The sequence below is a fragment of the Panthera uncia genome, chromosome E1 (assembly GCF_023721935.1).
Source record: "Panthera uncia isolate 11264 chromosome E1, Puncia_PCG_1.0, whole genome shotgun sequence".
NCBI classification, from domain to species: domain Eukaryota; kingdom Metazoa; phylum Chordata; class Mammalia; order Carnivora; family Felidae; genus Panthera; species Panthera uncia.
The window spans coordinates 16,493,679-16,505,339 of NC_064814.1; the positions used below are offsets into that span (position 1 = coordinate 16,493,679).

Consider the following 11,661-nt stretch of genomic DNA (forward strand, 5'->3'; position numbering starts at 1 on the left):
TCAGGGGCTCCAGGGGGGACCAGAGGCCTGAACCCAAGTCTGTCTGGGGTCCCTACCCTATCTGGTCTCCATGGTCAGTGCGGTTCTCCTTTACGCAGACCTCATCCTGCTGGAGCTCGCTCACCCGTTAGGAAGCCGAGGAATAGTGGGTGTGACAGGAAGCCGGGGGTAGGATGAGCGCCTGCGTGAGGTACATGGATGTGTTTGCCTCACACACACCGTGTAACAAGAGTCCCGGTTTCCAACTTCAGGAGCTTCACTGGGTTAACATCTGGCTTCTGGGCTAGAAAGAACTTCGTTAGAACAGCAGAAAGAAGGCAAATTAAAAGTATCTTCATGCTTCTGGGCAGATAAATTCCCCGAGAGCTGTTGCAGGGCCACACAGGGCAAAGGTGAAGGAACTCCCAGTCTGGGCCATGTGGCTAGAGCCGTGCCAGGCATGTCGAGAATCCCAGGTGTTCCATCCATTAATGTCAAACAAATGTACCTGTAATCTGTTTTATTCCCAAATTGTCTATTTTTCATATCTCTTCAATGACTCATTTGCACACCTATTGTAATGACAGGATTTTGGAATGGCGGAGGAATTTGCTACTAAGGCCTTGGAGCTGAAACCGAAATCTTATGAAGCTTACTATGCGAGAGCAAGGGCCAAACGCAGCAGCAGGTGAGGAGAGAGAGAGAGAGGGTGAAAAGCAAGAGATCTCTGTTCCGAAAATCCGGCCAAAGCCATGTAGGCCGTCCTGGGACCTATGTACCCAAATGTGTCTATCCCTGAGGACTTTTAGGGCCAAGCTTTGGGGATGGCTCCCATAGCGCAGAGTTCCGCTTAAGACTGGCAAGTCTTCAGGGCTGTGGAGCTCTACAACATTTCACTTTGGGAGAAAAATGCCTTTGCGTTGTTGGAGAATGGCACCTTCTTCCAAGAAGCCTCTGCCGTATCTCAGTCACTTTTTAACCCCTAAAGCAGATAGCATAAAGAGACACTGGTGACTTAAGAAGAGGTCACATAAGCAAAACATCTTCCTGGCCCTTTTAGAGAAATAGGATGGGTCACTTACACCACAGGCTCCTCTTTCTTTTCCTAGAGGCATTTGAGGAGTCCCTGTGGTATTCAGTCTTCCTTCTGGGGCTCTCCTCAAGTCTGGTGGCATCAAACCTCCTCCTCACCTAAATCCCCACCACCACCACACCACACACTCATGGAGACAGGAGGTCCTTGCTGCCAGGATTGAGGGGGCCCAAGAGAAACTCCATCCCTCGTGTCCATCTGCTGTGGCTTGGCCAATGGGAAGGAAAGGCTCCAGAAAGACCTAGAACCAGCCATCACTGATCTTTGGATAACTTGTCACTGTCCTCGATGCTTCCTGCCCAGTGCCCTCCCCTTCTCCTTAACATGGCCTGGGAAAGAACTGCTTCAGGGTCAGTGTTGTGGCCAGGGGCGATATGGTCCTGAAAAACCAAATCCAGGTTAAGTGTCAGCAATGATGGTGGCAGAAATATTAGTCTTAACTAGCTGGGGTAACAGAGTCCTTACAGAAGCTTGACTATCAAATTCTCTTTTTCCCCAGATAATTCCTTCCCCACAAGGCCAGTTGCCCCTTTCCTGGGCGATCTTAATAGAGAGGATGGGGATATCTCTGAGAGTTCTTGTCCTCATCTGTAAATTAGAATCCGAGTTGCCTAGTCAGCAAGCGTCATACCTGCCCAGCTCTGATGTAGCAGAACAGAGGAGCAACAGTGCTGGGGGGCAAGGGGAAGAAAAGGGCGGAGGACAGTCTTCTGGCCTAGGACAGAACAGGCCTGAAATTCGGAGCCAAAATATCGAGAATATAAAGAAAAAATTATGCTGCATCAGCAAGATTCTTAAATATTGTAGTTAACTGTTTTTTTGCTAAGCTAATTGACAGTGACCCTGTAAATGACAACCCCACCCAACTCTGATACTGCCTGGTGTGCATTTGGGCACTAAGAGAATCTTCCTGAAGGGCCTGGCTGGACTGATGAAATGGGGCCATTTCTCTACTAATCCCAGAGAGGCCAGAAGGAAGATGGAGGGTAAACGGGCTAAGGAAGCATTCTGGACTCTTCCAGAATGACAGCCTACCTGTTTCCTTCCTTACAAATCAAACAAAACCACCCCCCAGACCCCCACAGATGCCACCCCAGTTCTCTAAAATAGCGACCGTGGTCCTCAGCTCTTGGTGATTCCCGTTGACTCAGAATAACCCCGGTTCCTGTGTTTACATTTTGTCAAGCAGACAGTTTGCAGCAGCCTTAGAGGATCTGAACGAGGCCATCAAGCTCTGCCCAAACAACCGTGAGATCCAGAGGCTCCTGCTGCGCGTGGAGGAAGAGTGCCGACAGATGCAGCCGCCGCCACCGCCGCCTCAGCAGCCGCCTCAGCCGCCGCTACCAGAAGAAACGGAACCCGAAGCACAGCACGAAGATGTATACTCTGTACAGGATATGTTCGAGGAGGAGTACCTGGAACAGGATGTTGAAAATGTCTCCATTGGCCTCCAGACCGAAGCTCGGCCCAGTCAGGGGCTCCCGATAATCCAGAGCCCGCCCTCCTCCCCAGCCCATCGGGACTCAGCCTACATCTCTAGCTCACCGCTCGGCTCGCATCAGGTCTTTGACTTCCGTTCCAGTAGTTCTGTAGGCTCTCCCACCAGACAGAGCTATCAGTCCACCTCACCCGCTCTTTCTCCAACTCACCAGAACTCTCACTACAGGCCCAGCCCACCACATACGTCCCCAGCCCACCAGAGCGGGTCTTACCGCTTTAGCCCCCCTCCCGTGGGAGGGCCAGGCAAGGACTATCCAAGCCCTCCTCCGTCCCCCCTCCGTAGAGGCCCTCAGTACCGGGCCAGCCCTCCAGCTGAAAGCATGAGTGTCTACAGATCCCAGTCGGGCTCACCCGTGCGCTATCAGCAAGAAACAAATGTTAGTCAGCTTCCTGGCAGACCAAAATCTCCATTATCCAAAATGGCCCAGCGGCCCTATCAGATGCCTCAGCTTCCTGTGGCAGTTCCCCAGCAAGGGCTCAGGCTACAGCCTGCCAAGGCCCAGATTGTGAGAAGCAACCAGCCCAGCTCAGCGGTTCATTCGAGCACCGTCCTCTCCGCAGGGGCCTATGGCCAAGTAGCCCACTCAATGGCTAATAAATACCAGTCTTCGCAAGGAGACATGGGAGTAAGTCAGAGCCGGTTGGTTTACCAAGGGTCAATTGGGGGGATTGTAGGGGATGGGAGGCCCGTGCAGCACGTCCAGGCCAGCCTGAGTGCAGGTGCCATCTGTCAGCATGGAGGGTTGACCAAAGAAGACCTTCCACAGCGACCTTCCTCAGCATATCGAGGTGGTATGAGATACAGCCAGACACCACAGATTGGCCGTAGCCAGTCTGCATCCTATTACCCGGTCTGTCACTCAAAACTAGATCTGGAGCGCTCCTCCAGCCAACTAGGTTCCCCTGATGTGTCACATTTAATCAGAAGACCTATTAGTGTCAACCCTAATGAAATCAAACCCCACCCACCAACTCCCAGGCCATTGCTGCACTCCCAAAGCGTAGGCCTGCGCTTCTCTCCATCTAGCAATAGTATCTCATCAGCCTCCAACCTCACTCCTACCTTCCGGCCATCTTCCTCGATTCAACAAATGGAGATCCCACTAAAACCGGCGTATGATAGGTCATGTGACGAGCTGTCACCGGTGTCTCCCACTCAGGGAGGTTACCCCAGTGAGCCCACCCGATCCAGGACCACACCATTCATGGGGATCATAGATAAAACAGCCCGGACTCAACAGTACCCCCACCTTCACCAGCAGAATCGGACCTGGGCCGTGTCATCCGTGGATACCGTTCTCAGTCCCACGTCTCCAGGCAACCTGCCTCAGCCTGAGTCCTTCAGTCCACCATCATCCATCAGCAACATTGCCTTTTATAACAAAACCAACAATGCACAGAATGGCCATTTGCTGGAGGACGATTATTACAGCCCCCATGGGATGCTGGCTAATGGGTCCCGCGGAGACCTCCTGGAGAGAGTCGGCCAGGCCTCCTCATACCCCGATGTGAAGGTGGCGCGGACCCTCCCTGTGGCTCAGGCATATCAGGACAACCTGTACCGGCAGCTGTCCCGGGACTCTCGACAAGGGCAGACATCCCCTATCAAACCAAAGAGACCATTTGTGGAGTCTAATGTTTAAAAGACGTTCGTTGGAGTGAGACCCATATGTTTTCACTGCACATCTTCAGGCTTGGTTTCCACATCTGAGGTAGTTCTCTGGCTTAATTTCTCATGCAGTTTCTGTGTGGTGTTTAGAGGTGGCAGCCCCGTGCTGGAGTTCTTTGCATGCAGCCGACTGGGAAGCTGGCCTCCCGTGAGCCAGGACTTCAGTTTCTCTCGTCTGTGCCCCAGCCACATGCTCTCTCCCTCTCTTCCGATGCCAGCGAGGAGATTGTTGTGCCGTGTGCTTTAACCCAGGGAGATCAGACACACTGGTCAGCTTTTTCCAGGAGACAATCGCTTTCACTGATGTTCTTGTTGTGTAAATGTCTTTCTCCTTTTTTACAAAAATAAGATGTTCTTGTTCGTTTTCTTCTAGGAACTTTAGAAAGAGTATGACGCCCCTTTGCCTTTGCATTCTTATCCAGTGTTATCCAAATAGCCAACCCCAGTGCATTCTTGTGCCATGGTGTCCTCCCCTGGACTGCCAGCTCCCTGCAGTCATCAGGTCTAGAATGTTCATTTAGATTATCGCTGGTCTTCCTACGGGGGCAAAAGGATCAAGGAGAAAGAGAAGAAACAGGTCAATTAAATTAGAAGAAAAAATATATATATATATAATTATTTGAAATGTCACTATGTTGATTTTTCAAGAAGCGTTTTATGAATATTTAAAGAACAACTATCCCTTTAAATAGTTCACCCAGCCAAGGAAATTGGATGAGAATCATGGATATTTTTAAATAATCCACTGAGAGTTATCCTTTAGGTTTTTAGCCAACAATTAACTATTAAAAGCTATTGATTTTCCATGGGGGGGGGGATACATAAATACATAGAAAGAGAGAGGAAGAAAGACTGTTCTGGATTCTCAGAAAAAGGCTATAGAAAATCTCTTGTCTTGGCGAAGTCTACTTTTTAAGTCCTGGTACATCACTGAGCATCATATCTCATAAAAGCAAACTCTTCGCCAAAGTTTGGTACAATAGTCCTGTCGGGTCTTCACCTGGAGCCACATTGTGTTCTACTGGCCCTCTTTCTTTTAAACCCACATGGTACCGTGAAGAAATTGGTTCTTTGAGAAGCAAATTGAATTCTCTTGGGGCTGTAAGACTTTATTCCTGGAGTTTGCACCCAGGACTGTTGCACCCCATGCCAGGTGTCGTCTGATTCCGTTTCAAGATCTATAGTTTCATTATCTGTTTACTCTAGGAATTGTTTCTTCGTTTCTTTCTCTAGGTAGGAGGGTTTGGGGAGTGATCTTTGAAAACCAGGCACAGTGAAGTGTTTCAGGGAGCAGACAGACCCCTTTCAGCCCTGGGTGGGGGAACATGAGACAGATAGCAGGTCCTCTGATGCAGTTACCCTCCACACTTCTTCTGTGTCTTGAGGTCGTTTGCTGACCTGTCCTTTGCGTGACTGAGGCCAGCACAAGATGGACAGCAAGAACACTGAAACCAAAGCCTTAGCACAGGCCTGGTACTGACTGCGCATCAGCTCTTAGAACTTAAGAAGCTGAACAACAGAGAATCAATTCTCTGTTACTACGAATCATTCTGCTCTTGTGAGTAAAGAAAGGGCTATAGGAAGGGCAGTTTCCTGAATAAAAATCCAGATGTGACCAGACCTGTTTGTCATAGTAAGTGTCCTCTGAAAGTATCACTAAGACCTGGGGAGCATGCAGCTGAGATCAGAAACATTTCTCTACCAATTTAGATTCTGCCAAATGGACGGACCCCTCAGCCCCCAAGCCCGACACAGGCCAGGACTTGTCTCGGGGCCAGCTCAAGACCCAGAATCTTCCCACTCTCAGATGCCCAGGGACTGTCTCCTACTCAGACCAGGGTGGGCGCCAGTGTCTTGTCCCTTCCCTTCCCTTCCCCCTCTCTTGCTTCCATCTAGAAGGGGAAGTGTAGAGCTGTAGCATCAGCCTGCAGCCGGGAGCCCAGCTCCCGCTTTGCCCAGGTCTCAGCCCTACAGGGCCCTTTGCATCTCACCCCTCCCTGCCCACCTCTCACTGAGGAGCTGCTGCTACATTCTGAAAGATGTCCGTGTCTGTGAGGAAAGTGCCCCTGTGTGTCTGGAATGCCACACACACCACCTGCACTCAGCTGTCTAGGTGAGCGAGCAGCTTCTGCACCTCCCAGACATGCCACTGATGCCACTTGTCCCCAGGGTGTCTCTCGGCTTTCCTGGACAAACCGGAGATTTAGGGTCTATGCCTTATTGGGCAAAACACTTAAAACAGTCAAAATGCCGTTCTTTTTTAGCCATTATAAGAGGGAGTGAATGTCACTACTGGGCGCCAGTTGAGTTTGACTAGAAAATGCCGACTGGACCTGATTGGGGGCAGGAGACCATTTTTCCTTGCTCAGCTGACTGCCCATGCCCTGTTGTGCTACTTCACTGCCATGGGATGATCTTAGTACTGTATCCCGGAGACGCCCTCTCCCCCAGCAGCACTCACTGAGTCCGTGTCTGGCTTCTGGTGGGGGAAGTTTTTCAGATGAAACTGGTTAAGTTCCAGTCACCCAATTCACACACCCTGAAATGGAGACAGTGGTAACAGACTTTAGCCTCTAGGTTTCTCACCAAATTGTACGTTTGTGTTCACCCAGAATTCTTGCACTAATGGGTTTCCATCACATCATGTCTATAAATGGGTGCACTTTACTGTTTGAATTTGTAACTCTGATAAATACTGGATATTTAAGTGTGCGTAATGTCTTCATTAGAAAATAGCAGAACCGCTCTTGTCTTTTAGTGTATCTTTCAAGGGAAAAAAACGGAAAAAAAAGGAAAGAAATCAAGCAGTGGATCACAACATTTATAGCACAAGAAATAACTGTTGTATATAAGCATCAAAAGGATTAAGAATTTTTAAATACAAAAAATATTTGCAGTGATTTTAAAGTGCTTTTCCAGCAATTTTCTTAGGGACTCCTGAGACATGGTTACTTTATTTACTGGATCAGTAAGGCACACAATTAACAATTAAAAATTAATGTTTATTTACAAAGTAAAGGGAAAACCTGTGTAACATGAGAATTTGGCATGGACAAAATGGAGACCATTTTGTATCTGCTGTTGTATCTTGTCCGGGTTGCAGACGTGCACTATTAAAGCCCCAAATTAATAGAGCACAAACCCTTCTTGTTCCTCTCCCACGTGCCCCTCTTTCTAGATGTGTTTAACTTAAACTCGAAGGCTCAGGAAAATTCCACTAATTAGAATCATGTACAGTACCCCAGGTCGTTGTCCAGAGATACAAGTTTGCTAATTTAGTTAAGCCTGGATTATTAAACACTTTTCCTAAATTATTGTAAACAGAACAGCCTAGAGAAAGGTATTCTCAGTCCTTATATTGTATAGTAGTTTATGAACCCCTCTCTAAATATTGGTATTTTTATATCCCAGAGATGTACCCAATAGAAAAATTAACCAGTATCTAATTTAATATCCATAAGTATTTTCCTTAGATTTTAGTCATATACAGTGGGTTATGTAGACGTCACCTTGCTTCAACCATATTCTACCACTAGGTGTCACTGTGGCTCTGCACCAGGCTCGTCTGGTGGCAAAGACCGGCAGCGCGTCCTCTGGAGGGGCTGCTTCCAGGGCAGCAGGCAGGCCCAGAGGGTTCAGGAAGGAGGGGACAAAGACCTGGAAAGGGGTCTTCACGCATCCGTGCCAGTCGTGGCAAGATAAGCTCTTTGACCGCTACCTGCTTTTGGACCTTCAGCCAGGCAGAGGCCCGGAGAACGTTGACTAGAACTCCCTTCCTCTGATGGCCGGGTGGGTATGAGGAAGTCTCCTTTACTCCCCATGAGCTCCCCTCTCAGTTCCTCTTGGCCTCCAACTTGTACAACTCCAGAGATGTCACAGGTGGGTGGTTTGGTTCAAAAATAGTTATTTTTCTACTGCAGAAATGCCTTGGACAAAACCAGTTGCTCACTGAACCTTTGCCACAAAATGGAACAGGCTCCCCAGGGGGCAGGGTGTCCCCTCCCTGTCCCAGCCTCTCCCACCCTGTCTGTCTGTCCTTGGGCTGCCCACTTCTCACGAAGCCAACTTGCAAAGGCAGCCTGCTGCTGCTTCCACACCAAGGCCTGTGCCGCCCCGTTGCGCGCACGTTGGGAGGTGTGGCTTTTTCTCCTTTTCCTCTAGGAATTCCAGACTGACCATCTACCATGACTAACAACAATGAACAAAAAGGGCTTAGGGGTAAGAGCTACCTACAAAGACGTGTCATGGAAACCTTCACCATGCAATGCCTTGAACTCAGCTCTGGCTGCTCCCAAGAAAAGGTGGCTGGCTGGGGGCCTGGACACAAGCACAATGGGAATGGTGGAGCCACTGTGCAGAGCTACTTGAATAATCACTGGGTCTTCATCAACTCCTTTTATAACACAGACCACTCAAGGGCTGAAGTGTTGGTAACCTGCATTTCGGTGTCCAATGCCTCACAGCTGCTGAACCACCCTGAGATGCTTGTGGCCACGTGATGGCCACAGTCAGAGCTTTGAAAGTCAGTACCAAATGAATGCGTAATTGGACACCAAAAATCAAGTGTTACTTTCATGTTTCCTCACCCATACCATCTCACTTCTTCCTGCTGACTCTGATAATCTCCACTAAGCTGACCTGTCAGGTTTTTAGCTGAATGCATATAGATGCAGGCCAGCATCACTCTTGTTTTTCAGACAGACCTACTCTGTGGACAGGAAGGAGCCTAGCTGCTTTGTTTTTGTAGCACTTACTGGCTGGAGTTTTCTTTTGCCTAATCGCTAACCAGAACACCTGGTTAGGGGGACTCCCCTCGATCCCTTCGGTCCCCAGGACCAGACAGAGAGTTAATTCTGGAAAATTTAGTACTTGAATGTACCTGCCTTATTGTGTACCAGCTTACTGGAAAAAAAAGATAGAAAAGCCGGCTCCAGATCTCTCCTCCATTCACAGGTTATTTTGGAAATCCTGTAAGTTACACTTCCTGTTCTAGTTTATTTTTGTTTTTGTTTTTTCCTTTGGCTGATTCCTGCTGAGTGGGGCCAGTTCCTCCTCAGGCTCAGGGCAGGTGCCATTCTCAGGCATGGCCTCCTTTCCATCCAGCGCAGCATCTCCGTCTCTGTTCTGTCTCCTCCAAATCCAAGATGATTTTAATTAGTACAGACATGTACAGTCTACAATTAAAGAGTGATTTGTACTAATATGATTTTGATTCTTCCTCCTCTTTGCTGTCCTTTCAAGACACTTGCTGGAAAAAGCTTTAATGCACTTAGTTTTCCTTTAGGTTTTCTATGACTCAGATGTAAAGGACTTTCTCTGTACAGTATATTATCCAATGCATGTTTGTTCTCTCTCCCGATATATTGAACACCACACAGTTGTGAACTCGTGCAGTGGGGATGTCCCGCACCCCACAGAGGCATCTAGCCCCCTGTGTATAAGGAAAGACATTTTCCTTTGCTGTACTTGCTTGAGCAGTTGTATTGTCTGTACATGTGAGCTGTGTGAGGTAGATGTGAAAAGGTAAATGAATGCATTCTCCTGCCCATGTGTACAGATCGCCATCCGTACAATGAACTGTATGTATGAAAGCAAATGTACTTATTTATAAAGGGTAACACTTGGAAAAACACGGTGTTGTGGTGCTTTCTCCTTACGTTACGATACCTGCCCCGGGGGGGCTGACTCAGGCTCCCCCTCACTGAGGCCTGCCGTGCCGAGGAGCCCTCCCCCAGGGACACGACTTTGGCAGGTTAAGACAGAGGCCACATTCCTGATGATTTGGTTGGTCTCTTGCGGAACAAGCAGAGTCACCCCTTTGGGCTCGTATTCACTCAGCGAAGTGACTGAGCACCTCCTCGGAGTTGGGACAGCGCTGTAGGCGCTCGTGAGATCTGTGGCTAAGACAAGACGGTTCTAAGGGCCTTTCAGTGAAGGCTTGCAGCGCCCGCTGAGAAAGAGAGGCTTTTTCTTTGGTGAGTTTCTCTCCAGCCAAACCAAGGGAGCACCGAGCTCTTCTTGTTTCATTGTAGTAGCTGAGGCCCGCACCCCCGTCTTGCTGCCTGAAGCGGGCTGTGGTGGGAGCCCGAGGTGAGGGGACAGCCCCAGCTAGAGTCCTTGAGGCTAACTCCGTCAAAGCTTCTTCCAGTGGCTTCATCTTCTCTTCAGAAATCTGGCCAGAATTTGCCATCCTCACCGTCTAGAGAGCTAGACGGCTGCATTGTAAATGGAGAGGCTGCGGGTTTCCTGCCCGGCTGGTACCTCTCTGTCTACTGCAGGGACAAGCAAGGGAAGAGACCGCTTCCTCTAGACACCACGTTGTGCTGAACAAACATCCCTGTTGCATAACCACATCCATTTCCCCCAAACAGAGCCGGGGAAGCAGGAAAACTCCGGGCACGCAGTCACGCACCCTAGATGCCAGAGTGGCCTTCAGAGAGGAGAGGAGAGGACTCCGGAAGCAACCACCTGCTTGGTCTGAAAACTTTGGGACTCGGGGGGTTCCAAACCCAGTAAGGTGAGGGACTCCTGAGGAGGTGAAGGAGAGGAGATGCGTGTCTAGAGGGAGAGGCGTGACCTTCGTGTCTGGGATCATTTGAATATTCACAAACACAAAGACCCTTGATCCAGAAGTGAGCACAAGAGCCGGAAGTGAGACAGCCTGCAAACGGGCCAGCTGCTTCTCCCCGCACACTGAGAGCCAGCTGTGATCTTGACTGAGCGATCAGCTTGGGACATGTATCATGCCACGTGCTTTGCATGCTTTTAAGCGAATGAAGTTTCGCACAGAAGCCTTGATTCAGGAGAAAGATTCTACAGATGCAGAAAGCAAAGACCTCTGGAGAACACAGAAAATAAAGTAAATGTTAGGAAGGACTCCTGTTCCCCAAGGATTACTCCTCAGAGGATTTGCTGCAGGGGTCCCTTTAACTAGTGTTTTGTTTTAGGTGACGGGAGCACAGTGTATCCCAGCGTGAGATCCAGCCCAACTTCATATAAACACATCTCCTGCCTGGGTCTTAGGAACTGCTCTCAAGTGGAATCCCGCCTCGTTCTCAAACCTTTGCTCCTCTCCTTAAGGAATAAAGAGACATCTCTTTTAAAAGGTAGAAAGTTGAGTGACTACTAGGGAAAACTTCTTGCCGAGGCCCTTACCACGCTCCACCCTCCAGGCCACTGTCTCTGGGTTGGGAAAAGTGTTTCTCTAACCATGAGGAAGAGCCTCCCGCTCTGGGTCCAGAGACTAAACAGCCCCTGGGCCATGACAGAGATCATGAATCGCTTTACCTTCTGTGCCCAGCGTGGGGGGAGGGGAGGTTCAGTTTCTGTTGAGCCTGGTAGAACTAACTTCACATGTCTGATGCCACTAAAAGCACTGGCCCCTTTTTTGCCAGGGTGAATGAAGAGAACAGGCCAGAGA

At 49.2% G+C, this 11,661-nt stretch overlaps 1 protein-coding gene across 6 annotated transcripts in view; it reads left to right on the forward strand.

The window, feature by feature from the left end:
- TANC2 (tetratricopeptide repeat, ankyrin repeat and coiled-coil containing 2) overlaps nucleotides 1-9,891 on the forward strand; it is a 362,078-nt gene extending 352,187 nt beyond the window's left edge. For all 6 annotated transcript variants that reach the window (XM_049636313.1, XM_049636314.1, XM_049636315.1 and 3 more), the window contains 2 exons: nucleotides 567-667; nucleotides 2,262-9,891. In XM_049636313.1, coding sequence (XP_049492270.1) covers nucleotides 567-667; nucleotides 2,262-4,215 — 2,055 coding nt within the window. In that variant the 3' untranslated portion in view covers nucleotides 4,216-9,891. The remainder of the gene's footprint in view (nucleotides 1-566; nucleotides 668-2,261) is intronic.
- The last annotated feature ends 1,770 nt before the right edge of the window (nucleotides 9,892-11,661 follow it).